The sequence below is a fragment of the Penicillium griseofulvum genome (assembly GCF_001561935.1).
Source record: "Penicillium griseofulvum strain PG3 chromosome Unknown contig_86, whole genome shotgun sequence".
Taxonomy (NCBI): Eukaryota; Fungi; Ascomycota; class Eurotiomycetes; order Eurotiales; family Aspergillaceae; genus Penicillium; species Penicillium griseofulvum.
This window is the reverse complement of record NW_024467473.1, coordinates 1,476,739-1,503,506: the sequence shown is the minus strand read 5'-3', so window position 1 is coordinate 1,503,506 and position 26,768 is coordinate 1,476,739. Positions and strand designations below refer to the sequence as shown.

General features: G+C 49.2%; 10 protein-coding genes across 10 annotated transcripts; 5 read left to right on the top strand and 5 right to left on the bottom strand.

Moving 5' to 3' along the window:
• Positions 1–441: 441 nt before the first annotated feature.
• PGRI_038990 (MIZ zinc finger domain protein) lies at positions 442–3,615 on the bottom strand (the record flags this gene model as incomplete). Its single annotated transcript, XM_040791612.1, has 1 exon — positions 442–3,615. The coding sequence occupies one exon, from the start codon at positions 3,613–3,615 to the stop codon at positions 442–444; it is 3,174 nt and encodes a 1,057-aa protein (XP_040645689.1).
• Positions 3,616–4,525: 910 nt separating this feature from the next.
• PGRI_038980 (putative polarized growth protein (Boi2)) lies at positions 4,526–7,625 on the top strand (the record flags this gene model as incomplete). Its single annotated transcript, XM_040791611.1, has 3 exons — positions 4,526–4,583; positions 4,646–4,789; positions 4,858–7,625. The coding sequence occupies 3 exons, from the start codon at positions 4,526–4,528 to the stop codon at positions 7,623–7,625; spliced, it is 2,970 nt and encodes a 989-aa protein (XP_040645688.1).
• Positions 7,626–8,286: 661 nt separating this feature from the next.
• PGRI_038970 (uncharacterized protein) lies at positions 8,287–10,005 on the top strand (the record flags this gene model as incomplete). Its single annotated transcript, XM_040791610.1, has 1 exon — positions 8,287–10,005. One exon carries the CDS (start codon positions 8,287–8,289, stop codon positions 10,003–10,005), a length of 1,719 nt encoding a protein of 572 aa, XP_040645687.1.
• A 575-nt stretch (positions 10,006–10,580) lies between these two features.
• On the bottom strand, positions 10,581–11,487 carry PGRI_038960 (60S ribosomal protein uL14; the record flags this gene model as incomplete). Its single annotated transcript, XM_040791609.1, has 4 exons — positions 10,581–10,613; positions 10,692–11,016; positions 11,255–11,305; positions 11,474–11,487. 4 exons carry the CDS (start codon positions 11,485–11,487, stop codon positions 10,581–10,583), a joined length of 423 nt encoding a protein of 140 aa, XP_040645686.1.
• A 548-nt stretch (positions 11,488–12,035) lies between these two features.
• rpdA (histone deacetylase RPD3) lies at positions 12,036–14,112 on the bottom strand (the record flags this gene model as incomplete). Its single annotated transcript, XM_040791608.1, has 4 exons — positions 12,036–12,938; positions 12,985–13,526; positions 13,580–13,880; positions 13,930–14,112. The coding sequence occupies 4 exons, from the start codon at positions 14,110–14,112 to the stop codon at positions 12,036–12,038; spliced, it is 1,929 nt and encodes a 642-aa protein (XP_040645685.1).
• A 571-nt stretch (positions 14,113–14,683) lies between these two features.
• PGRI_038940 (proteasome regulatory particle lid subunit RPN11) lies at positions 14,684–15,889 on the top strand (the record flags this gene model as incomplete). Its single annotated transcript, XM_040791607.1, has 4 exons — positions 14,684–14,734; positions 14,842–15,095; positions 15,154–15,689; positions 15,744–15,889. The coding sequence occupies 4 exons, from the start codon at positions 14,684–14,686 to the stop codon at positions 15,887–15,889; spliced, it is 987 nt and encodes a 328-aa protein (XP_040645684.1).
• Positions 15,890–16,137: 248 nt separating this feature from the next.
• Positions 16,138–17,013, bottom strand: PGRI_038930 (uncharacterized protein; the record flags this gene model as incomplete). The annotated part of the gene is made up of 1 exon (XM_040791606.1): positions 16,138–17,013. One exon carries the CDS (start codon positions 17,011–17,013, stop codon positions 16,138–16,140), a length of 876 nt encoding a protein of 291 aa, XP_040645683.1.
• A 449-nt stretch (positions 17,014–17,462) lies between these two features.
• PGRI_038920 (protein translocase subunit TIM50) lies at positions 17,463–19,107 on the top strand (the record flags this gene model as incomplete). The annotated part of the gene is made up of 3 exons (XM_040791605.1): positions 17,463–17,705; positions 17,766–18,467; positions 18,523–19,107. 3 exons carry the CDS (start codon positions 17,463–17,465, stop codon positions 19,105–19,107), a joined length of 1,530 nt encoding a protein of 509 aa, XP_040645682.1.
• A 247-nt stretch (positions 19,108–19,354) lies between these two features.
• Positions 19,355–21,657, bottom strand: PGRI_038910 (putative C6 transcription factor; the record flags this gene model as incomplete). Its single annotated transcript, XM_040791604.1, has 5 exons — positions 19,355–19,773; positions 19,832–19,967; positions 20,020–20,401; positions 20,455–20,892; positions 20,954–21,657. 5 exons carry the CDS (start codon positions 21,655–21,657, stop codon positions 19,355–19,357), a joined length of 2,079 nt encoding a protein of 692 aa, XP_040645681.1.
• A 997-nt stretch (positions 21,658–22,654) lies between these two features.
• On the top strand, positions 22,655–24,907 carry PGRI_038900 (F-box domain protein; the record flags this gene model as incomplete). The annotated part of the gene is made up of 1 exon (XM_040791603.1): positions 22,655–24,907. One exon carries the CDS (start codon positions 22,655–22,657, stop codon positions 24,905–24,907), a length of 2,253 nt encoding a protein of 750 aa, XP_040645680.1.
• Between the last annotated feature and the right edge of the window lie 1,861 nt (positions 24,908–26,768).

Below are 26,768 nucleotides of genomic sequence, written 5' to 3'. Positions count from 1 at the left end.
ATGCTCAATATAATATATCTTGTATAATCTAATGTCGATACCAGAGAAACTCTCAAGGGGTTCTTATCTAGAATAATATATGTAAGCGTGTTCTTAGTCTATACTACTGGAGAGCTAGGCAAGATGGTAATCAAAACTGGGCTGGTCGTTGAAGTTCATTGAGCATAGAGCTTTGATTTCGTTTTTAATTATATTTTCATTCTGTTCGTGACGCACTGAGATAAAGAAAGAGAACCCCAGACGTAGCCGTAAGACCTAGTCCCCAAACGCCAGTAATGAGAGATCATGAGAGAATATAGAAAGAATGCATTTGAAGAGCACGCAATAAGGGGTATCTTTCTTTTCAAATGCATGCAAAGATGAACGAAAGACATTTGTAAGGCCAGGGCCCTTGGAAGAGGGGAATAAGGTAAGAACTTTGTTGGAAACCCGATGAACTCATTAGTCCAATTCGATGACCGTATGTTCGTGTGTGCGAACAGCCGGGCTGCCACTACCATTGAACACGTCGTTTCTAGGACGCATGGCAACAGGCCCTTGTGAGTCTTCAGCCTTGCGCTTCGGAGAAAAGTGTTTGTCTGCAACGGGCGAGGTCTCATCAGTGTCATATTTGGGGGTCCAGGTTCCATCAACTTTAATCTGGATTGCTCGGATCCCGTCAAGTCGGTTTGTACGAGTGAGCTGGGCATGAATTTCTGCAAGGAATTGATCGACGACTAAGAACTGTGGTCGTGCATCTGCCTTGCAGATCGGGCAGCGCCAGTTATCGACCATCGGTGCCTGGCCAGATACAGATTTCCTGGTTTTTATGAAAGTGTCACGGTCGAAACATTCAGGGTGATTGCAGTGGCACGAGCGAACGGGAACATCGAATATTCGTGCCATGAAGGGGTCCACTAGGTCGATTGTGAGGTTGTCAGTGACAACTGCCAGGTCATCATCGTCGGTGATAGGAGAAAGACGCTTTTGTATTGCTGCGCGAGAGTCGTCGGCTGGGACAGATTGGACCAGGCTGAGTATCTGGTCGAACTCGGCGATCTCCATGACCTCCACTCCAAAGACGTATTTGGAGTTCTTACACTCATCCTGTCCCAAGATCATATCGACCCGTAGGCTGTTTTCGCCGGTTTGAATATACTCGGTGATGTCCAAAGGTAGGTCTTTTCCGTTGTGAACCTTTCGGCGCACATAGAGCTCTTGGCCGTTTACCGTAATATAAAAGACACTGGGCCAGAAAGTAGCTGCAGTAGACCAGGTCTGCTCCGTCACAGTATCCGGACTGCCAGGAAGACGAATGCATCGCAGACGAATAGTCCGGCAACCAGGCCCGAACGTCCAAACAGAATCTTGGCCCACTGGCCCGTGGGCTATGTGTGGGAACTTTTGGCACTCATCAGGCTTGAAAGAGAAATTCCAGGTGTAGATCGGCTGGTCAACGTTGATGATTGTTGGGTATACAGCGAAGGTATCGGGGTAGGTAAACAAATCGACCTCAACGTCATTCCCACATGAGCCACGTTTTACCAGCTTCTTCATAGGATCACGAAGATGAACCAGATGTAGGCCGAGACGCGTCGGATTTGGATTCACCATCATTGGTGCTCTGTAGCCGGGTGTCGGGAGGAAGGCAGAGTTAGGTAAAGACTCGGAATACCGTGCCTGAGGTGCACGTGTGATGGGCGAAGCAGACGGCTGCGAAGTCATCGAATGCTGTTGGTTGAGATGATTGTTAGGCCTTTGTGGTGGCATCGGGTGCTGGGCCACCTGGGTTATTGTAGTTGGCGTGGATACGGGCGAGGAAGCGTGGAGTGACTGCGCCAACTGTGCAGAGGTGAGAGCACTAGATTGGAGGGAGGGGTCGACAGGCCCTACTGAAGTCGTGGGGCCCATTGCTCGATGCTGCATTTGTTGAGCATACGAAAGAGGCGATATCTGTTGGTGCCTTGCTGCCTGGAATTGCATTTGCAACTGTGGATCCATGTTTGGATTCATAGCTGAATTGACCTGATACCACTGTCCTTGTCTCTGTCCCTGCCCTTGCCCCTGTGACATGGGGTTGTAGTAATGATGATGGGTAGTCTGCACTTGTGAGTTTGTGCCAAATTGAAAGGATCTAACAGGTGGACCAACCCGTCCCTGAGGTGAATTTGAGGTAGATTGCTGCAAAGGTCCACCAAGTGGGCTTGGAGCAGGTGAGTTTATGGCATAGTGACTGATACTAGAAACCGAAGATCTGGGATAGGGTGACGGCACCCCTGGGGTAACTTGAGGCATGGTTTGAATATGAGGTCTGGGAGGTGGCACAGAGTGGGAGGAAGATGGTGTATGTGATGGTGTATGTGATAAATATTCGGACGAATGTGTGAACTTGCGATACTCTTGGACAAAATGACTGTTGATATCCTGCTGAGTTACCCCAGGGAGTTCGCAGTCCATGCACTGCTTGAAAGCTTTATAATTGCTCCAAAACAAGTTTACCAGGGGCCTGATATCTTTCTCTTCATGAAGGCGCCGTGCAACACACATGAATATCACCGACATCAAAGTCGGAGAAGGACAAGCGAGTACTTCCCAAAGTTGAGATGCTAACGGGGGATGAAGGGGCTTATTCCAGATGGTTGGCCATTCAATTTCAAGCCGCGATAAAAACCCAGGAATTCCAGACAGCACCTGGAGGTACCACTTTGAATGCATCAACTTATGCGGAGGTTCCGGGAAATAGGCAAACCCAATGGTAGCGGCATCATGCATCTTTTCATTGTCATCCAAAAAACGCTTCATCCAATTCATGCCCGCCTCAGGGGCTCTAATTTGACTCAATGTAGTTGGATCAATGCTATATCGGCAGTACAACTGATGTATCACCAAATAGAAAGCATCCTTATGAGAAATGGCCTCGCGCAAAAGAATGATCCGAGGTTCAATAACAGTTAGCGTGCTTGGGTGAGAACGAGGCAGTGCTCCCTTTGTGCGCAACTCGTCTACCAAGGCCTCCAATTGAACAGACCATTCCCCCCATGTTTTATTGGTGATGGCCGCAGCCGCAGCTGCCCTATTCTGCTGCGGCCTAGGTCGTGGCCTTGAGATTGTACGTTCTTTGCTAACCCTTGTATGTGTGCCTGTAACGGGTGAGTTTGTGGACGAGTTGGGTTCCATTTGAGAGAACTGGGTCACGCGTTGTGACGTGGCAAGCGCACTGGGAGTAGGTTGGACAGCCATGCGCTCATCATTGCCACGCTGTGCTGTGGGTTCTGTATGGATTGGCGTGTGAGGTTTATTTGAAACGACCGCATCGTTGCCCACAGGACTTGGGTGAGAATTTGTGCTGAGAACAGGTGAGGGAAGAGCGGTCACTTGCGTGTCGGGGCTTTTTGTATGAAGACCACGTGAGGGAGGGCTCTCACCAGGTGTGACGGGGGACATCAAGACAAGCTCGTGAGGAAGGGAGTTGGGAGGGAGAAGCTCAACGCGAGAATTTCGCGCCGATTTCTCCGGGGCGTTAGTCTGCGGGCCCATCCAGTCTCTCCGAGTGCCGCCCAAAAACAGGCTGGCAGTAGTATTGGACTTTTCAATATGATCTGCACTAGCGTGCGATCTTGATTTAGGAGATACCATCGAGTAATTTCGTGAAGCATATGTATGTCTTTTTGTCAAATCCCTTCCAAGGTTAGTTAACAAAGAGCGCTTATCAAACAAAGAATCGCTTTTTAGCGCTTAGATACCCTAATAGGGATAGATCCATGCAGAGTAATAAACGCAGGTACTGGGAACCTTCAAATTATGGAAACTAAGAAATTAATAATATTATAAGTATGGAGTAGTTATCCTACCTAGGTAAGTTAACACCATCAAATCAAATAATATGTAGATCGGGTAGCTACTACGGAGTTAGGAGTACTATACGGAGTACATAGTTACATAGTATGTCTTGGGAATGACCGGGTTCATCAGTTGGAATTTCCCAAGTTACATAGTACTTTGCTAATTACCAAAACTAGTTATTATGGTAATTTTTATTGTAATAACCTTGAAAAGTTGTGCCACCTCTCAGCTCAACATCTCCCAACCACGGAAAAGTGTCAAGTCCAGACTTTCTTACAATTTGCAAACGTCACTTTTACCTTTTTCTTTTTTTTTTACAATTTGTGGTTATATTGGTATTTGTTATATTGGTAACATTTGTCTCTACAGCTTTCAACTTTACATATAATTTTTGATATTCTATCCTTTCTAATATATCACATATATATCATTTTACATTTTACACAGATATAAGGGGAAAAAAAAAACCCTCGGGATTAAGAGGTTCGTGCTCCCGAGCCCCGCTAGTTGTTTAACCTAATCCTCTCTAATCTCTTAATCTCTCTAGCTTTCTCACATTCTCTCCCCTTTCTCTCCATTCTACCAAATCACATTGCTCTTTCCCAGAGGGATACGCGCGAAATTGCAATCTGCAATTTGCGTACTCGTTGGCTCTAAGGCCATGTCTTGCGATCTATCTTGACTTGAAACACGGAATATTGAAATGGTTACCATGGGCCCACCACAGGGTGTTCGTCCCGGCGACATTCTGGAAGTTCTTCGTAAGTGACGTCGTGTGCGACACCTCTATCTTGGTGACTCTTGAGCTTCTAACACTCCAAAGATGAATTTGGCGGGCGCGGAGAAGATGAACTGATTATGTCACCCCGCGACAAGATTGAATTGGTCGAGTTAGATGAAGGATTTGGAGATGCCTGGTACTTGGGCAAAAATCTTAGGACGGGACAAACTGGTCTCTTCCCTGCGAGTATGCGCCTCCCTTATCCCCTCACCCAACCACCCCCGACTATTCACCGAGCTGATACTTCTGATAAGACTTTACCAAAGCTGCCTCAAAAAAGACACTCGCCGAGTCGCCAATACTTGTAGAGTCGCCGGTACAATTAGAATCTCCCGCGCCCGATTCGTCGTTTGCATCAGTTGGGAGTGGGCAGACCACCCCTCAAGCGTCGCGCCACGTTAGCTCTGATATGCAGTCAACGCAAATTGGCTCTCCCACACAGCATCGGTCCGCCTCATCTCCGCTGCCTCGCCCAAGCCTGGCGGCCGATATTCAGCAAGCCTTTCGTGGTTCTATGGACAATCATATAAATGGTGAAGAAAGTCCAGTCATGAACGAGACATTGAGCGTCATTGATGAGCATATCACGGATATGAACACCCCGCGTCACAGCGTGTCCACTCAAGAACCCAGGACGATCAATGATTCCGGCAGCGAGTACAGCAGTCATATTGGCCATAGGGCTTCTTATATCAATGGGAATGAAACCGACGACGAGGAACAGAATCACCCAACCGAGCAAGAGGTGCGCAAATGGAGTCAAACACAGACTTCAAGATTCTTGCGGGGGCTCGGCATTGAGCCAAAACACTGCGACATCTTTGAAGAACAAGAGATTACTGGTGATGTGCTTCTTGATATGGATCAAGATTTTATCTTTATGAAGGAGTTCGATTTTGGAGTCATGGGCAAACGGCTGAAGACCTGGCACAAGATCAAGGCATTCCAAGAAGACACCAAGGGCTTCAGTCAGCAGCAAGCCCCGAGAGACTCAATATCCTCTAGCTTCTCAGGGCCTTCCGATGAGCGTACATTATCTCGAGCTGGGCACACCGGTCCACTTCTTCCTCGGATTCCGACCTTGTCAGAAAAGTCCAGCACTGGTTATCCACGAGTCTCTGCGCCGGCGCAACACCCCCGACTGGCCAGCAACAACAGCTCGCCCATGACACCGCATACTCCTCCATACAGCCATGATTCACCAAGGAGAATTTCTGCGGCATCAATCCGTGATCTCAACCAGGCGCGTCGTCATTCTTCCATTGACGCCACTCAACGCGGCATGTCTGATTCGGTTTTCGTTGGTCACCATCAAAAGAAGCCCTCATTCGACCGGTCCTGGACTCTCAATTCGGGCCCTCAATCTATGCCCGCTCGCCCAGGAACCTCTGCGGGCACCAGTCCGGGTGGTTTCCGGGGCGGACCACTAATCGCTGAGTCGGATTCTTACGCCAACTCTTATATCAGCACCCCGGATCAGGTTGATGACTTAGATCGGGGTTATTTCTCGGGAACCGAGGTTGACTCTCGCCGAAGCCGCCGGGTTCTACAGAAGCGGGGGTCCGCCGGAGTCGGCGTAAGCAATCACTCGCGAAAGTCAAGCTATGCAGAAGATCCATATAAAGTGATATCTCCGGCGAAGCGCCACACTCGCATTAGCAGCGTGGACTCGATCCGTGACGCAGCAAACCATGTCTCTCCAGCGGCTCAAGCCTATCACGGCACTCCACCGAAGAGTCGGCTGCGGAGCTTGAGCACGCGTGTCTCAACGGATAGAACTCAGTCGTCAGCTACCGAGAGCAAGGCTAGTAACGGTGGTGGTTTCTTCGCCAACTTCCCTCGGGTCGGCAGCAAAGGTGATTCGGAAAGCTCTTCTCGCGCTTCGCCGTCGCAATTCCAGCCACTGAAGAATGCCGGGCCCAAGTTCCGCCGAGCCATGGGCCTTCGTGCCATATCAGACGTTGTTGGAAAGAAGATTGACACCTCTGTGCAACCTGACTCGCCTCGGGAGTCTGATCCCACCTCTGCTCGCACCGGATCCACAACTCCATCCGCGACGTCTAAGAGCTCGGAACGGCATAGTACAGATGGGTCCGGTAAGGCCGTCATTGACGGGCAAGGATTCGTAGTTCGTCCTCGGACTGTCAAATCCAAGAAAGAGACTAGTGCTTATACTCGGGGTCTTGAGAAGAAGACACCGCATGAGCAGATGGATGGTTGTGACTATAGTGGATGGATGAAGAAGAGATCCTCCAACCTGATGACCACCTGGAAGCCCCGTCTGTTCGTCCTGCGCGGTCGTCGTCTTTCCTATTACTATTCCGAGGACGACACCGAAGAAAGAGGCTTGATCGACATCACCGCTCACCGAGTCCTGCGGGCGGATCAAGACCCGATCATCGCTCTACACGCAACCATCACCGGCTCAACCGCGTTACCGGCCAATGCCAACAACACGGTGGAGAGCTCTGGTGGCACGAAGCTCACCACTCCCTCGGTCATTCAGTCACTGACCACCAAGGACGGTAGTGGGCCGTTCTTCTTCAAGCTTGTGCCACCAAAGACAGGCAACTCGCGCACAGTGCAGTTCACGAAACCGGCCACCCACTACTTCCAGGTGGACAATGTTCAGCAGGGCCGTCTGTGGATGGCAGCGTTGATGAAGGCGACCATCGAGCGTGATATGGGCCAGGCAGTGGAATCCACCAACAAGCAAAAAACTATTAGTTTGAAACAAGCCCGGCTGATGAACCAGCGGCCGCCGGAGCTAATGCCTGCTTCAGGCAGCACTAAGACCGAACAGACCATTGATGAGGAAGAGGAAGAAGCAGGTCTCCAAATCGAAGGCCTAAATCTCAGTCAAACCTCTGATGCCAACTCCTTCGATGATACAAACGGCAGTCTGAATAATAACAACACAGATAAAGGCCTCGAACGACCTCTATCTAACCCCTTCGGAGACTTTGACGACGGCAACTCGTCCTTGCTTCCGGATCCTTTGGCCAGGACAGAATCCAAGTGAATATTTATTTGTGTGTGGCCTTGCTTGAACTTATGCGAAGGATACTATATCTTGGTCTTTTTTTTTTACTTTCTCTTGCTGGCGTTTGATGTGATATACCCCCTCGCTCAGACTTCTTCCCTTTGTTGACTCGGGCCAATTTCGTCATTGCATGTACGGTGGTCGCCGGGGGATTTATGTGGGAGTATACGATTGACTTGCTTATGGATACGAAGTTACTGGAGCTGAGCGTTCCTCTCTGTACTAATTGCGTCTGCGAATGTAGATATAATAATTTATACCGTCACTGTTTTAGTTCTCTCATCACCAGCAGGGTATTCACCGCCGGATACACCGCCAGCTATGATTCAAGGCAGTATATGCCGCCATCCTACCCACGTTGTATATAAATAGCGTACTTTGAATATTTCCTGATAGTAGAATCATCAATATTTAGTGGGATTATTTACAATGACTAGACTATGAGTTGTTCATTTTGCCTTGGGTAGTTCAATCCCGTGGCCGGTATCCCCGTATATATATGTGCGCGCTATCTTTGCCGATTAGCGATGTCCTCCCTGGCTTTTTTGTTTCTTCTCCTTTCCACCCTTCAAGACAACTTTTTCAATATGCTGTATAGTTCTTTATAACATTTATCCTTTTCTGTCATTCTAGATCCCTCATGTCCCTCCGCTGGCTGCTCTCCCGCACCCTTGCGCTCCTTCTTCCACTCTCAGTGACCGCCACTGTTTACCTCTATTTCTACCCAGTTTTCAACGGATGCGCCTTTCCTCTACCCCAGTCTGCCTCGCAATCAGGCGAGAAGCAGTTATACCATAATTCAGTGCTCAACACGCTTCTCCAACACCTCGGCGTTTCAACTACAGACGCAAACAGTCAACCCGCCATCTTCAGACTCCTAGTCCTCGCAGACCCTCAATTGGAAGGAGACTCCTCACTCCCTTTTCCCGAATATGAATTATACCCTCGCATGCAGACCCACTGGCGCGCCATCCAGGAAGCAGTCGGCAATTCCTCCACTTCACCTCTATTGAACGAGAATGTCCTCTCAAAAATTACAACCGGTCTCCAAACCCTCGTAACCGAAGACATCCCACGCGCTTTCAGGTCAGGCGTGAAACGCCTCGACCTCCTCGGCAATGACTACTATCTTGCGCACATCTACCGCACACTCTTTTGGTGGACCCGGCCGACGCACACAACCGTCCTGGGCGACTTGGTGGGGAGCCAGTGGATCTCCGACGACGAATTCGCCTGGCGCGGATACCGGTACTGGAACCGTGTGTTCCATGGCGGAGAGCGAGTCGACGACCACATCACCAGAACCGGTGCTGCGGGTTGGAGCCAAGGTGAAGGCAGCAATGCGCCGCCATCGGAACCCCTGGGCGCGGATCGGGCGTGGGCCAGACGCTTGATCAATGTCGCGGGAAACCATGATGTTGGATATGCGGGTGATATCAGTGAGGCGCGGATGGAGCGATTTGAGCGTATGTTTGGCCGTGCAAATTGGGATGTGCGGTTCGAACACCCGCCAATCTTGTCTTCGTCTGCGTCTGCTGGAGACCAGCCTGTGACCCCTACTCTGCATTTGATTAACCTCAATTCCCTCATGTTCGATACTCCTGCACTTTCTGCAGAGGTCCAGAGCAATACATATTCTTATCTGAATGGACTGATCGCCGATCGACTCTCGCCGGTCGAGGACCGGTCGGCTTTTACTTTGCTTTTGACACATCTACCCTTGCACAAGGAAGACGGCGTGTGCACTGACGGACCATATTTCTCATTCCGCGATTCTGATGACAAGGATGGTCCCGACGGTGTGCCCCGCTGGCTTGACGGTGGTCTCAAGGAGCAGAATCATCTCAGCGATTCACTCAGCGCTAGCGCGATCCTGCAAGGCATATTTGGACTGAGCGGCGACGAGAATGCGCTTGCTGGTGGTCAGGGCCGGAACGGACTAATCCTTACGGGCCATGACCACACAGGCTGTGATACTGTTCACTTCGTCAACCGCACTGAAACAGTCGATGATGAGGGTTTGTCTCGGACTTGGAAGTGGGCTGCAAATCGCTTCAATAAAACTCAGCACATCAACGACCCTTCTATCCGGGAGGTGACCCTCCGTTCGATGATGGGAGAGTTCGGCGGTAATGCCGGTCTCCTTTCGGCGTGGTTTGATGAAGTCGCTGGCGAGTGGAGCTATGAGATCACTATGTGTCCAGCTGGCGTGCAGCATATCTGGTGGGTAGTTCATATCCTCGTGCTAGTGACGCTGGGTGTGGCTCTGCTTTGGTTCTTATCCTGTGGTGCTCAGGCGAAGACGACTACTCGGAAAGTCAAATCAGAACAGAAGACTCCGAATGGACAGATGAAATAATTGGGTTGTAGATTTGTTTATAATTGTATTAAAAGCATTGGATAACCGAGCGGGTTGGATTTGGATACATATATTGCGGTATATATATTCACAACACCCTCAAGCCAGATATAGAACTGCAGGTTTATTCAAGTTGTCCCCTATACACTTATATATATATGTATATATGTATATATACTGTACATCTACGAAGGGTCTAGCAAGGGACTACGCTGAGCCATTGGTGGTCATATCAGAGTTCATATATCGGACAAAGAAGAAACAACCAGGACCAAGTCCCCTCCCATACAGCTTGCCTAAAACCCTTAGGCCAGCCCTCGAGGTAACGGGCAAGGCATTGCAAAAGGATGTGATTTTAAAGTAATACTTCCGAGAGCTGCCAGTAAAGGGAGGGAGATAACACCTAGATGGAGGATAAAACCGGCTTTAAAATAAACAGTTGGATTTCGTCAAATGGACACCACCTGTCCAGCTCCCATTTTAATCCTATGGTCTCATATGCACCGCATTCCAGGTCCCAAGCAGATTTGAGGTTTGGTATCGTTCTTTTTCTTTAAAATTCGGGTTTTCTCTCTTTACATGACGACACCGGAGTTGGAGGCAATACGCTAAGAAAAGTGTTAGCTTGGGATCGGAGATGTGAAAAATGGAAAGGAATCCATTTCCAGGTGGAGTGTATAACGTACGGGCCAGAGCTCAGCAGCTTCCTTTCCGACGGGACCGGTGATGGCGGAACCCTTCATCTCACCCTTGGCGTTGACGATAACTCCTGCGTTGTCCTCGAAGTACAGGAAGATACCGTCGGGGCGGCGCCAAGGCTTGCTCTGGCGGACAACGACAGCGGGCATCACCTTCTTGCGGAGCTCGGGCTTTCCCTTCTTGACGGTGGCCATGACCATGTCTCCGACACCAGCAGCGGGAAGACGGTTCAGGCGGGCACCGATACCCTTGACGGAGATGATGTACAAGTTGCGAGCACCGGAGTTGTCGCAGCAGTTCATCACGGCGCCACTGTTTGACGAAAAAGGACCCGTTAGTGAATTGTTCTAGATCTTGAAGACGTCGTGTTTCGAATGCTGAAAGTGGATATCCAATTTTTCTTTCCCTTTCTTCCCGCCGATCTTTTCGTTTGTCGTATGGCGTATGTTCTTCTGAGGGTGTTGATTGACTGGAAATAACTTGTGGGATTCGGCGGGCAAGAAAAGGCGCATTCGAAACAGACTAGACGATAAGGAAATTGTAGACGTACACAGGCAGACCGAGAGTCATCTTGAGCTTGTTGCCGGCGGCACCGCCACGACTGTTTAACAGTTAGCGAATTTCGTTCTTGTCGATTCGTTCTTTTCCTAATCCGAGTCCCATTCTATCCTCTCGAAACAAAGGTGTTGTGTTGCTTGTCCATGCTTGCAAAATTCTGTATCGGTTCCGAATCGAATGGGGCCACGGAGGGAATCGCTGGGAGACTCACCCTCTCTTAGACATGATGGCTGATGATCACGGGGACGAAGTTGGGTGAAAAAGGTTGGCGACAAGAGGTCGAACGTCGAGGATCCAAACTAGAGGTGTGCTTTCTCGCTTAGTGGGCAAAGTGCGTAAAATCTTGGCGTTGGCAGGTGATTGGCTGCTCAGCTCCATCAACTTTGCCCTAATACTAGCCTAACTTGGAATAGCGGTAAAGTCTAATGCCTGAGGCATCAACCGTATACTTCTAGGGTTCAAATGTAATGGTTTGGGAGATTGCATTTCACTGAATAATACATTTGCAGCCTCAAAAAAAAAGCCAGGCGAAAGGAAAAACAGATAGCACATGGATGAAGATAAAACATGAAATGATTCCTTGAAAGTTCATAAAACAACCCGCCATCCCCGAAACATTTCAAGGTTAAACCTCGATTCGAGTCTGCCATTCCGCCACGAGTAATGCCCTCCCAGTGTCAAGCAAGATGCGAGCACGCTGTTAAACCGATAACACCTTTCTGCCATTGTCCGTTGCGCCAGATCCGATATTGTCGTCTTTGCATCACAGCCGATTACTCCTCTTTCTTGGTTTCTGCTAGGTGCTCCAAGTTCTCTTCCTTAGTCGCTGTGGCCGCGGTATCCACAGTAGGAGCAGAAGCCTCAGCACTCTTCTCGAGGGTAGAATCGTGAGCCTCTTTTGGAGGGGACTGGGCCCGCAAAGGGGAGGTGGTGGAGCCCGCGACGAGAGGCTTTTCCTCAACCATTGACACTTGCGCCGGAGCCTGTTCCGAAGTAGTGGGTTCAGCGACAGTAGCAGTAGCGTCCTCCATCGTAGTATCTTCGTCGTGAGGGGGAGGAGACTGGCGTTGAGAGGTTGTAGAGGCTTCCTGTTCCTCACTTTCCACAGCCATGTTATCGGCATCAGTCATGGGGGTTTCATCAGCGTGAGAAGCTTCCGGGGCGGCAAAAGGCGCCTCGGGTTCAGTGCGTGGGGCATCGCCCACTTTTGAATCAAGGGCGAAATCCATTTCCCCATCAGCTGCAGATGAGCCATCTTGAGGGGTTGCCATGCCACTATCCAGCCCAGAGTCCGGCTCGAGGTTTCGGTAGTTGACTTGGTTGCGACGACGCATGGAGCCTGGTTGACGACGAACACCGTTGGCGGCATTTTCCTCTTCATCTTCGCTATCACTAAGCTCGCCAGCCTTTTCCGTGCGTTGGTCGAATCGTCGTTGTGTGAACCGCTTGTCTTTATTTTCATCCTCATCGAGGTCATCCATAACATCATCAGCATCGTCGTCCATGCCATCCAACATGGGGTTACGCGGCACATCTGTCATTTGGACTGAAGGAGCAAATGCCGTGCGCTTGAGGTTTTCAACGACCTGGTTGCGAATCTTGTCTAGATATTCTCTGGTGTTGGCGTTGTCCATGTTGGAGGGGCGGACATCAAGCTGATAATCAGGAGCGAAGTACTAATTCAGTTAGTATTAGTTCATCTGGAAGAAACACGAATCTTACCTCATAGTAATCATTGTATGGCAATTCCGATCCCAGGGGTTCTCCGACAAGGATACCAGTCTCATAAGCCCATGTCCGTGCAACGTTGCGCATAGTGTAGCCACCACCGCCAAGAACCAATGTTGGCAGATCAAAGCTCTTGACGAAATTAACACAGTTGGCATGTCCTCGCATACTAAGGTTGAAGCAGCCCAAGCGATCACCGGACAGACTGTCACCACCGCACTGAAGGACCACGGCCTCGGGGCGGTACCACTCCATCACACTCTTGATGACTGGCTCAAAGATGCTCTTGTACGTGACATCAGTGATACCATCACGAAGAGGGAAGTTGACTGCGTAGTGTTTGCCCTGCCCAACACCGATGTCGCGAAGCTCACCAGTACCAGGGAAGTACTCGCCGTACTTGTGGAAAGAACAGGTCATGACACGATCAGTTGTGTAGAAGGCCTCTTCGACACCATCGCCGTGGTGAACATCAATATCAACGTAAAGAACTCGCTGTTTGAAGCGCAGAAGCTCTAAAATACCGAGAACGATGTCTACGTGGGTGTTAGCTTCTGAGACAAGAGTTTTGAAGACGAAAGTACGATACCATTGACATAGCAGAAGCCACTTGCTTCGCTCTTCTTGGCGTGATGAAGACCACCAGCCCAGTTGACGGCGACATCACACTTGTTGCGGTTCAGTCGCGCAGCGCCTTCCATACTGCCTCCAGCGCTGATTCCGCAGAACTCGAAAAGGCCGTCAAACACGGGGCAATCATCTCCAACGTTGTACCGGCTCTGTTCCTTTGAGAAGTGGTCCATATTGTCAGGTGTGACCTTGGACAAGAAGTCGATATATTCGTCGGTGTGGAACTGGGTCATCTCATACTTTGAGGCAGGTTTCGCACGCTGATTTGTTAGTGCAAGGGTCAAACAGAAAAGAGAGAAGAGTACTCACGTAGATCTCCATTTTCTTGTAGAGGCCATAGTTCATCACCAAGCTGTGTGTCATGCGTATACGATGAGGCTTCATGGGGTGGCCCGAGACATAGGCATAGTTGCCCACATCGGAGTCGTAGAAATAAGCGACTTTCTTGTTTTTAGAGCCGAGAAGCCTATCAGAGATAGGTTCCAAAGCCATGTTGCAGAGAGTGACTGACGGTCACTTGGTTGAGAGTGGGAGAAAAAAAAGTGAAGTTCAAGAAGTGTAAGTGAGATCCGGGGAATGATGAAGTAGCGTTAGTCGCAGGCGCAATGCAGATATACTCCCAGGGGGGTAGATAGGCAGCGATGGCACCTATTGTCACCAGATCCCGCAATGCGAAGATTAGGTAGTAGAACTTAATCACAATAGCAAGCCAATGTCATTGTTCATTCAGGCTTTTGAAGAATAGATAGAGGAGAGAGAATCGGCCGCGAAGGAGCGGAAGCCGACCGAACCACACACCGCCTTCGTCAGGCAAAGCTCCCACGGCTTTGCTCATCATCAGTTAACACGTCTTTGACAACCTTGTTATCTTCTCGCTAATATCACATCTGTCGGGGATTTTTGCTATCTTGTATCTTTCATTGAATACTGTTTCGACAATACCAAACTACTAGAGACAAATCGACTTGCTCCGGAGCTTCCAAATAGCGATAGCTTCGCCCTCTTTACTCTCGTTTCATCAAGTCTTGTCGGATATCTCTTTACTATGGATCGCCTTAACCGGATGCTCCAAGCCGCTCAAGGCATGGGGATGGGAGGTGCTGCTCCTGGTGGTGTAAGTTGGATAAGACCTCTAATCCCCTCGTTGGGAGGCATTAATGGCAGCGCTATAGCCTAGCTTCACCATATTCATCTACATCGACTAATGAGAACTGTGTTTAGGATACCCCAAACCTGATTGATAACTCTGAAACTGTCCACATCTCCTCCTTGGCTCTGCTAAAGATGCTACGACATGGCCGCGCCGGTGTCCCGATGGAAGTCATGGGCCTGATGCTGGGCGAGTTCGTTGATGAATACACAGTTCGCGTAGTGGACGTCTTTGCTATGCCCCAGAGCGGTACTGGTGTCAGTGTTGAGGCAGTGGACCCGGTGTTCCAAACTAGAATGATGGAAATGCTCCGACAGACGGGACGGTAAGCCTATCAGTTGATATATACCAAAGGACTCCCCCAAGCTGATAGTTTCGTACAGACCAGAAACTGTCGTTGGCTGGTACCACTCGCATCCCGGTTTCGGCTGTTGGCTCTCCTCGGTCGATATCAACACTCAGCAATCCTTTGAACAGCTCACTCCGCGTGCGGTTGCGGTTGTCGTCGATCCTATCCAGTCAGTGAAGGGCAAGGTTGTCATTGACGCCTTCCGTCTTATCCAGCCTCAGACGGTGGTCATGGGTCAGGAGCCCCGCCAGACTACATCAAACTTGGGTCACCTCAACAAGCCCTCGATCCAGGCTCTGATCCACGGTCTCAACCGCCACTATTACAGCATTGCGATCGATTACCGTAAGACGGGATTGGAAGAGAACATGTTGATGAACCTTCACAAACACGTATGGACCGAGGCCTTGGAGATGAGTGACTTCCACGACGAGGGTAAGCACAACGTGGAACGCATGAAGCAGCTTGTTCTTCTTGCAGAGGGCTACGAGAAGCGAATCAAGGAAGAGACGGAGTTGAGCAAGGATCAGCTGAAGACGAGATATGTTGGCAAGGTTGATCCCAAGAAGCGTATGTTTTTTCTTTTTCGTGACAATCCCCCAAACAGGTACTGACGCTTTACAGATATCGAGGACGTAAGTCAACAGTTGATTGAGGATAACATTGTTGCCGTTTCGCGGCAGATGATTGACAAGGAAGCCTCGGTGGCACGGCAATCATCCAAAGAGGAGACAAACGGTGCTGCCATGGAAGTTGATGAAGATCTCTAAAGAGGTAGAAAAGTGTGCCAATCAAACCACTTTAATTATTTCTGATTGGTTGGGCTTTATGTTACCAAATCAGACCAACAGATGAATGAAATCTATTCAAATTTCGACGTAACGATAATAAATTTATTATCAACAAGAATGGCATGTGGGCTATTGTTGAATGCAAGTGTCTTGTCTCTATGAGGATCTATACGCTGCACAATGTATGTAAATCGTAACAACATGAACAATTTCCACCGAATAATGGATTAACATGACTCCAACTTGACTGTTTGAAGCGAGTTGCTCAAGGCTTCGACGACATCAGCAGAATAGGCCCGCAGGCCATCAAAGGCAGAATCCACGTCAGTGAGGCCATGTTTCTCGTGAGTGTCATCTTGAGTGTCGGTCCAGCCTCTTTCAGGGCCCCAGAGGACCTTTTTCTGAGCATCGCGGGTTTCCGTAAGCAAGCGAGTCATCAAAGGTCCATTCTTCTCTACAGAGGGCCATGCATCGAATTCAACCTGAACTAGACCCGGCAGGCGTTCCAGGATTTGATGTAATAATTTGCCACAAAAGTTGGTATAGTAATCCTTCGAGATGCGAAAGCCCTCGAACGCAGGCTGTGAAGGGTCACACTGTACAAACACTTTTAATGTGCGGACAAGCTCCATGTCGTGTAAACCCAAGCCCTGGTTTACAACCCATGACTTTGGGGGTGCAGTCCAGCTTGATCCCACAATCAATTCAATTGTTGTGATCGAAGAGCGGTGGCGTCGAGGCAAAGCCCGGATTGTAGGCATGCGCAAGAAGTCCTGCACAGGAAACACACGGAATATCTGAGTCGAATAGAAATAGTGAGTGGCTTCGTCATGGATTTGCCTCGAGACACGGAACAGCGCGATGCGGTGCGAGGATGGTGCTAGAGGTTTGCTCTTCTTCGCCGAAGACCCAACATTGCCAGTGGGCTTCAATGCACTTTTCCGGGTCGGCGTGAACAGGACATAATGATAAATATGCAGGCGGATCTCGGACGGTAGATCGAGGAAAGGGAATCGCAGTAAGATCGGAGGTTCGGCGTCTGGTTCAGATTCGACATCGGAGAGTTGCTCCTCGAAATGGAGCATGTTCTTTTTGAATCCCATGATTGGAATGTATGCAGATGAGTTCTATGAGATACGAGCAAGTCTAAATTTGGACAGGAATATCATATTTCTGGTAATCAGATGGTAAAAAGAGAAAATGAAAAATGCTAAAAAGATTTGTGTCCCACGATCGGAGCGCAGCTTCACGGGAAAATCCTTTGCTGCGCTCTTGGTAGTGGGAATGAAGAATATCTTCGTTGGTCTCCCCAGCTAATACAACCCGGCATGCATAGAAGAAATGCTTGATAGGTCAAATTAATGTCTGGGTGAACTTTCTGAAGAAGGAAAGAAAAAAAAAGGAGAAGACTCGATGGCCGAGGGAGTTGATATATAAATAAAGTGCACGGATGGTTCGGATGAGCTACCGTACCGAGTCGCGCCGACTTTTAACGGGAAACTGTCGTTTATCTCATCATTCAGGACAGTTTTGTTCCAAGTCTCAATACACAATGCTTAGTCGTGCAGTCTTGCCTCTAACGAGGCCAAATGTCCTCGCTTCCGCCGTTCGGGCATCGACCCTGTCGGTGCGGCCCTCGCCGTACGCTGCTTACAAGCTTTCCCCGGGTATCCAGTTAAGAGCGAAGTCGAACAAATCGAAGAAGCCCAATACTCCCCAACCAGCTCAAAAGGACTTCGCCGGAGAGCAACCTGAGTTTGATACAAAAGCTGAGCCTACACAACCTTCCGAACCAGTAAGACTTCCCTGTTACTTTTTTACAGAAAGCAAACCCCCTCTGACGTTGTCTTTCTAGGTCGAACAAGCCCCACAGACGCCTCTCCCCGATCTGACACAAGGTATTCCGTCGACGCTGGCCGCTGAATTGGAAGGTCGTATGAAAAAGGGACCATTGAACCTCACAGAAGACCCTACCCAGTCAGAAGAGTACGGTACGGATGGTAGAGGAGGTGGTGACATCCCCAAAGGCGGATATGAGACATCTATCGACCGCCGCAAGGCCCGTATGGCCAATATAGTATACGCAGCCATGCTGCTTGCTGGTGTTGCTGGTATGGGATACCTAGGTCGCAACTGGGAAACCGAAGAGGAGGAGCGCCAACACCCTGAGATCCCATCTGGATGGAGTCCCGGTCTGTGGTACAACCGTATCAAGGCCCGCACCAGCGATCTCACCAGCTACTACAAGGACCCTGCTTTCCCCAAGCTGCTTCCGGATGAGGACGCCGAGATGCGTCAGCCATACACCCTGGTGCTCAGTCTGGAGGATCTCCTTGTTCACAGCGAATGGACCCGGGAGCACGGATGGCGGGTTGCCAAGCGACCTGGTGTCGACTACTTCCTCCGCTACCTCAACCAATACTATGAGCTCGTTTTGTTCACCAGTGTGCCCAGTATGATGGCCGACCAAGTCCTACGCAAACTCGACCCTTACCGCATCATCCGCTGGCCCTTGTTCCGCGAGGCGACTCGATACAAGGATGGAGAATACATCAAGGTATGCCAACTTCTGTTTTCCCCCTTCGAGTCATAGAGTGCTAATTTTCTTCTAGGATTTGCAATACCTCAACCGTGACCTTTCCAAGGTTATTCTCATCGACACCAAGGAAGAGCACGCCCGCTACCAGCCTGAGAATGCCATTGTTTTGGACAAGTGGACCGGAGACCCGAAAGATAAGACACTGGTTGCCCTCATCCCCTTCCTGGAATACCTTGCTGGTATGGGCGTCGAAGACGTGCGTACCGTGCTGAAGTCGTTCGATGGCACTCCCATTCCCGTTGAATTTGCCAAGCGCGAGAAGGCTATGCGTGAGCGCTTTGAGAAGGAGCTTGCCGAGGAGCAGAAGAAGAAGCCCTCGCGTGGTCTCGGCAACTTTGCTGCTGCACTTGGCTTGAAGTCTTCTGCCACCCTGAACGGTGAGCAGACACCCTCCGAGGGTCTGGCTCAGGGCAAAATGCTCTGGGATCAGATCCGCGAGCGTGGTCAAAAGAATTACGAGATGATCGAGTCGGAGATTCGCGCCAACGGCGAGAAGTGGCTCGCTGAGATGGCAGCTGAAGAGGAGAAGGCCCGCCAGGAGCAGATGCAGAGCATGAAGGGCTCCTTCACTGGCATGTTCGGTGGCTCCAAGAACTAGTAACTGGCGCGAGCCAATTACTTTTTTTTTTCCCTGTCTAGAAGATCATCAGGGGTTCGTTCTGGTAATTAATGAACGAGTGTAAAATAGCGTTTGGGGATTTGTTTGTTTTTTTGTACAAAATTTTAGTCGGAAATTTTAATATGAAAAAGACTGAGATTGAACTGATATCAAGGTCGTTGGGCTTTGGATCCCAGGGTATATTGTTGAAATAAGAATATAAAAGTAAATATGTCCAATAATCTGATCACGTCAGGTTCACATCTTGGAAGACGGAGACATCCCATATTCCTGTCATGTCAAAGGGGAAACCGTCCATTGTTCCAAAAGTATTAGATATTGACATCATGTCGTCGACGATATCGTTATTTGTCTGCGTCTCAGGCAGCGATATCGCGGCCGGGTTGACCAGCCCGCTGTCTGCCATCGTGGTTGTGAATGCCTGGTCCATGGTGGCACCAGTTCCGGGAAGCCGGTGCATAATGCGTTCGCAGTGATCCAGGCACATGTCTGCTACATCCCAGTCTTCTTCTTCCCGCACACGACGCAAGACTGAGCGCAATGTTTCGACATTGGAAAGACAGGATCGAGCAACTTCGCTGTCAGTGGTCTCAAACGCACAACGAACCAGCAATGTTGCCGTTGACGTGAGGTGAAAGGCGCTATCTGTCAAAAGAATTAGGGGGGGGAAAAGTAAATGACCAGAGAGGATGCTTCAACATACAGGGTAGCCAGAACTCTGTGAAATTTCCCTTTCGCAAAGAGGTTATGAATCCAACAATCTCCTCTGCTGACTTTCTACATTCCGTTTGGAAATAGCGACGTGCCTCGGTGTTTTCTGTTTCGGAGTTGTTGACTTCCTGCAAGGTTGTTAATGATCACTCTTTTCAGTTTTCCCCATCTTCAGCTTACATTTAGTTCAACCCGACTGACAAGCATTTTGACAGCTAAGAAAGCCAGTTGCAAGCTGCTTGCTCCATAGATTCGTTCTCCGGTGTGAATCGTGGGGCCTCTCAACCAGTCTGGTAGGGAGTCTTCCCATATATCTAGATCTGTTCGTATTTGTCTGAGCTTCTTTGATGTCTCGCGTGGGGGTTTGTGTTGCAACCCGTAGACAAGAGGTAATAGCTCGCCCAAGGTCTCGGTTAATCGGCATAGGTAGATGTGGCAGTGTGCTGCTCTCACACGCTCTGTAGTACGGAGGTTTGATGGGACCAATACGTCCACGGTGGGTAAAGGCACGTCGTATTGATTTTTGGAAATCTGAGGTGGGACACCATGACCAAAGCTCCCCCTATTTATTGTCAGGTTTTATTGCAAGCCGAAAGAAAAACGGAACAATCTTACCAACGATCGTGAATCACAACTCCCCACCACAGACGAATCCGCTGGTTTTTTTCTGCTTGTGAGAGCTTCCAATTGCTAGGATCACGGTTCAAACCAAGGCAGTTTGCCAGAGATAACATGCGGCCACAGCTGACAGCGTTGCCAGTCATGGAGAAAATGGGTCGTCCAGTCAGGTCAATAAGCGCGGCGCTGATTGTGTCCAACCCGGGAGCTGAAAATTCCTCATGTAATGCGGCGACGGTCATGTTGATGGCATATCGAACGTCAGGCTTCGGATGACACGCAAGTTTTTGGGTGTGTTTCCAATATACGAGGGACATGGAATAGACTTGACACACTAGTGCAGCTGGTGGGTCATGCAGGTCTTCGGCGATGTATGATTCCCAGAACGATTCCCCGTCAAAGATCGGAAAAGAAACGTTAAAACGATCAATGAAGCTAGAGGAGAAAATATCAGCAGGGTGGAGGAGTTTTTGGGCGGGGGTAACAGTCAACATACAGTCTCACTAGATCATGTTTAAAAGGCCCCAGTATTTGCTCGAGGACCTCCTTCTGGTTCTCACCAGGAGGTGTTCCTTTCCGCATACCTTTCCTTCGCCGCGAGATTGTGGTATAAAGGACCGGTTTCCGCGGATCGCTAGAATAGATATTATACGGATGACTCTTGGGCTCTTCCGAGAGACTCGTCCGCTCTGGGGGCATGTGTTTTTCAATGACTTGAGCATCTTCAGCGACCATAGGACCAACAATGAGAACTGATTCATTCTGATGATCGTCCATATCTTTCCGCCGCGGGTCACTTCCCCGACGGCCACCCGATGAAGTCGTTCCATGGGGACTGGGTCCATTGATCGGCTGGCGGGGCGGGATATTCTGGCCTAAGTGGGCTAGTTCATCGGAACTGCGCTTACGCTTCTGCCCAGGCACGGCGTCCATCACTGGAGGCCCCGGCCAGGATTTTGAATCCGGGGCACTCAAGATTGAAGTGTCCGCATTTGCCTCCTCTTGATAATGACAGTCGGCACCTTGCACGCGACAAAGAAGACAGGATTGACCAGGAATATCAACGGTACATCGGGATTTGCGCTTGCGACATAAGTCACAGGCGCGGACCTTGTGGGAACGGTAGGGTCGGGCGCCGGCGTTGAATCCGGGTGATGGGAGCTTGGAGGAGGAATTGACTTGGGCTGGTGCAGGTGACATGATGCACTCCCAATTGTAAGGGAGTTATGCCGATTGCTAATACAGGGGAAGCAAAAGATTGCTGATTTGGAGAACTTGGTCGGGGTGTTTTCGGAGTCGGCCGATTAGCGGTTAGACAGAGTGAGGGGTATGAACACAACTGCAAAGATAGGGAGAAGGCGAGAATGAAATGAGGAGCTCTCAATGGCTAGTGAAATTAGGCCAAACCTACAAACACATCGTGTACAAGGTCTCCCCAGATATCAAAATCCGGCGATCTCATTTTCTTATCAAAAATTGCGACTGCGGGCATTCCATGGGATCCATCGGACATGTGGGGAATGTTGACTCATCCGCACGTGAAATTAAAATTGCTGACCAAATTTCTGCCTAAGGCACTTTCTATTTTTATCTTTTTGGGACTTGGACAATGTAGGCGATCGGCATGGAGTTGATTCATTAACACTGTCCCGCATTGCCTCATGGGGCGAGAAACTGCACAGCCACAAGACCATCTTCTTTTCAACAATGTCGTACCTTATCCGTCGTATGTAGGTACAAAGCGGTGATCATGGAGGATACCTCCCTCTACGAAGACTCTTTAGTCCAAAGCTCTTCTGCGCCCAGTTCAAATACTACGTTTGACCGGCTACCACTTAATGTGCTTGAGCAGTAAGTTTCTATCTGGCAATCGTAATCTCGTGTTCGACATGTGGCCTTATGATCGGTCATTGACTACAATGCTTACTGAGTTAATAGGATATTATATGCTTCTGATGCCAATACATTTGCATCATTATCTCTGTTAAATCGAAGATGGAAGCATGCATCCGATTCCGCAGCATTATATGCCTATCAGTTGTCACAATGTCCATCATTTTCTTGGGCTCGTGGGGTCATTTCTGAGGCAGAAAACCTTATTAAACTCAAGCGCCAATTTATCAAAGAGGTCAGGCAGAACGCCTTTGATGCATTTTTACGGCCCCAGCAAACACTTGTGCGATTAATTTCAAGTTCTATGAGCTCGTCTACGGCATTCCCACACGGCGAGGTTTTTCGATTTTCATTTTCAGCGAATGGTCAACTTCTTCTCTGCATCAGTTCTTCTCGCATTGCTATACTAGACGTGGCCACCGACCGAATCGTCGTCAAGCACGAACTTAAGACTCGAAGGCGGCCACTGGGAGCTACGATACGTAATGATGGCTCTCTCATTGCTGTTTTGTCTTCCACACATCGAGTTCATATCTACCAGCTTTCTGATGATGAAGCCAAGCATATCCAAGTTATCACACTAAACGATGCTCCAAGAGACATCAAATTCTCTCCGGCAGGTAGTGTACTAGCCTTGGCCTTTGAGGATAGTATTGAGGTATACGCTGTGGGGGAAGAGGCTTTACCAACCGACCGTCGGGCGGTGCGTTGTCTCCGTGTCGATGCACTTTCATTTTCGCCTGATGGAGCGATGCTTCTTGGCTTCACGGCTGAAGGTATCGTCACCATTACTCCTCCGTTCTATACTGAGACCGGAACGGACGCCTCACCCGAAGAACTCGAGATGCGAATGTGGACAACACAAATACTCTTTCCTGAAACAATCGGTTGCCATATCACCCACGCCTCCCTTATTGCTGGTCATGGAGAAGGTGAAGATCATTGGGTTATGGGCTATGACACACAATTGGGCGCGTTTAGGGCGCTTCAATTGAACAATAATGCGGGAATCGTTTATTTTGCTAGTCCATTCTTCACGGATGAGTCTCGGGAAATGCGGCCAAGCATGAGACCCGCCACGGATGACGAGGGAGAGCTTTCTGCCTTTGGGTTTCAAGATTCAGAACTATGGATATATGGGATGCCTGGCTTGGGTGCTAGTGAAATCACTGGTACCCAAATTGGTGGTGGTCATCATTATGGAGGTCGCGCGCCTCGCGACAATCTAGCACAGCTTCAGAAGATTGTTCAGCAACCTAAGATCTTGATCCGAGGGCGGCGGGTGAGTGAAATGCACGGGATAACATCCGCTCATTGGGTACGCTCAGACTCAAGGCGCCGTCGGAGACTCGTCGCGGTAGCGCCTGGTGGTGTGCGCCCACAAGTCTTTGGTGAAGAAGATATCCCAGTTGACGGTGGTCGAATCCTACTCCTCGATTTTGAGCGCTCTACTATGAACGGTGGAACGCTTGAGCTTGATATCGAAGTCGGAGAAATGACACCCAAGATTCTCATGGAGCCGGACTCCTCTTTAGCCACGGAAGTTGAACTTGAACGAAGGCGAACACAACTACATCGTGGTGATACTGCTACAGCATTTTCGCGCCTTGGTCGCTCAGCGGTTACTCGAGAATCCCGAGCTCTGCCGCTTCACTTCCGCCGCAACAGTCTTGCAGTTCCTACCTCGCCAAATGGAAATTCTCGAGGGGAAATACTTGACCTTCCATATGACAATACGCAGCCTCGTTCTAGTGAAGTTCTTCATCGAGCCGCCACTGCGGCTGCATCAACTCGTGGGCGATACGACCCTCGATATCGTAATTCCCCTAACTCCCGACAAATTCCCCACGAGAGCGACGCCGATAATTGGGTGCCACCACCTCCTCCTTACAAGCGTGAAGCAGTGGACCCATTGCCAGATGATCTACAGAGAATGCTTCTCTCCCCAGTCAATGCCGTCAATTCGGCCCTTCAGCATGAAAGAGAAGAAACAGCTCGTCTCACACAGCAACCAATTCACCCACGCCCACATTCGGTCACTTTACAGAGCCTAGCTCCTATGACAGACTACAGACGCAGGGGAGATTCCATTGGCAGAGATTTTAACTCAGAACAACTGGTCCCCCAAGACTCATTCACAAACGATCTCTCACCAGGACACCATGGACCTGCTTCACACCCAGCGATCCAACCTACCACACCTACGGTCGCTGTATATCCAGCCCAAGTGCCTCCTCAAGAGAACACCATGCCTCTCCCATACTTGAGGGACTCGGCACTGGGCGATGCACTGGGCGACGCCTACTTCCCATACTCTGTATCATCACCAAACCTTCTCCACATCCCACAGCCATATGAAGATGGACAGGACACTGCAGCAGATGATGAGCATGAGATACCACAGAGGCAGCGGTCTTTCCACAGGCGGGTTTCAACCGAACCCACTAGCTTACCGCCACCCACAAACGAGGAATGGCGCCGGCGTATTCAGGATTGGAATGATAACACAATCAAGGAGCGAGGTCGTAAGCGAAGGGGGAAGTGCCATATCATGTAGCTTTCTCCGCCATATGTCGAATTCCATTTAACTATGATAACTATCAAATCATTAAGCCAAATCTTTGTTCCCTATATAACGGTCATATGTTGTTTGCTCACGCTAAAGAATGCACCTTGTACGATAACCATCAAGTGGAACTGGGTAGTATACTACCAACATAACTACCATTTATGTAGGTAGTATAATTTTTTCCATTACGGGTAGCAGTTCTAATATACCGAGTAGCACCCCATTGGATATAGCCCAGCCCTTTCGACCCGATGAAAACACCTGCTATTATCATCCCAAATTCTTGAAGCCTATACTTCCCTTCATACCCACTGCCTCTTGGTAGCACCTCTCTGGAGGTTTATGAGCCCATATTTTTACTTAATTTGACATGATGCACTGTCACTCCTATATACATAGAGAAGCCCTGAGACGAAACCCTTTGTTGATTCCATCAGTTGCTAGCTCTCAGCTGCATCTTTCCTTTTTGTTTTTAGTATACTATCATTGGGGCAAGGCTACTCTTGAACAGGTCTGATTACAAGACCATTAATTGCAACGAAACAATAGTATTAAACTGACCGAGGTGGCAACAGTAAAAAATAAACAAAGAAGGCTATGCTTTGTGGGGTATCACTCAAACAACAAAAAAATGATCCGTTCTTCTGGACTGGATCTGTACAAACAAAATCAAGGAACCCGCACAACGCCCGAAACATGACATGCATGTTCATCCCAGTTTTAATATCCCCTTGTACCATGGCTGTCCCATGTTTAATATCCCACAATGATCAGTAGACCATGCACCAAGACCGGAGTTTAACCGGTTGAAGGAATGAAACGCTGGGAGGACGAATGAATCGATGGAAGAAGTCACGGGTCCTGGAAAAGCCCTAATAGTCAGCAAACCGAAAATGAAATGGGGATGACCATGACATACCACAATTCCCAGCTTTTCTTAGAAGCAATTTTTGTTTTTGATCGTCTCTCACCAAGGGCGCTTCTTTTGCTGCCCGAGGATGAAGGTGGCAAGTGATTCCGGTTGATATGCCTGTCCGGAACAGACCTATTCCAAGGTCTGAAGGAAGAACAAACCTCGAGAAAAATTGACGGATCAAGAATGTGGATTTCCGGTGGAGGCAGAAAAGATGCCCATGGTCTTCCAGAGGCTCATCCAGCAAAGACCTATTTTAAGGTCTGTGGAAAGAAAAGAAGAAGCCGGAAGATAAGTTGAATTGGCTAATAAGCATGTTGTTGTGCAACTTTGTGATTTGTAAGTTGCTCGGAAACCGTACAACGTACAAAAGCATTGATGACGGTTCATCTTCCAAGGGAGGTCATGTCCGACAAGCCTTGGAGGGAAATTGGCATGATTTAATCAGAACAGAATTGATGATCAACTTATATTTAGTTGATTTGGAGTAGATGCATGATTGAAGTCGAAGTCCTGATTGATGGTCATGGCGTTCATGACCTAGTAAAGGCTTGCATGGTAGCCCGGTGAATAGAAGCTCGATTTGAGTTGGCTGGTAGATGTGTGATGATGGTAGATTGGGGTTGCATCATTTTGGTTTCTCCCCCAATGTTCGTCCAGCTGAAGTCGTCCCGTAAGCTCAGTGGAAGTCTCATTTTTCGTTTTTCCTCTTTGCCAAGCGTGCTGAGATGTATGATGCAAAAGATGGCAAGTTGTGTTCGCCGCACAGAATATCGAATGCATAAGCGGGTTTTATTGCAAATCCCCATCAAGATGATGCGCCAGTCGAGATATCACTCAGATATGATGGGAGAAGTGTATAGTTGGCTGATGGTGTGCCAAGCTTGCTGGTGTAGAAGACAGAGGATGTCCGATGCAGAGAATGGGAAGTTCTGT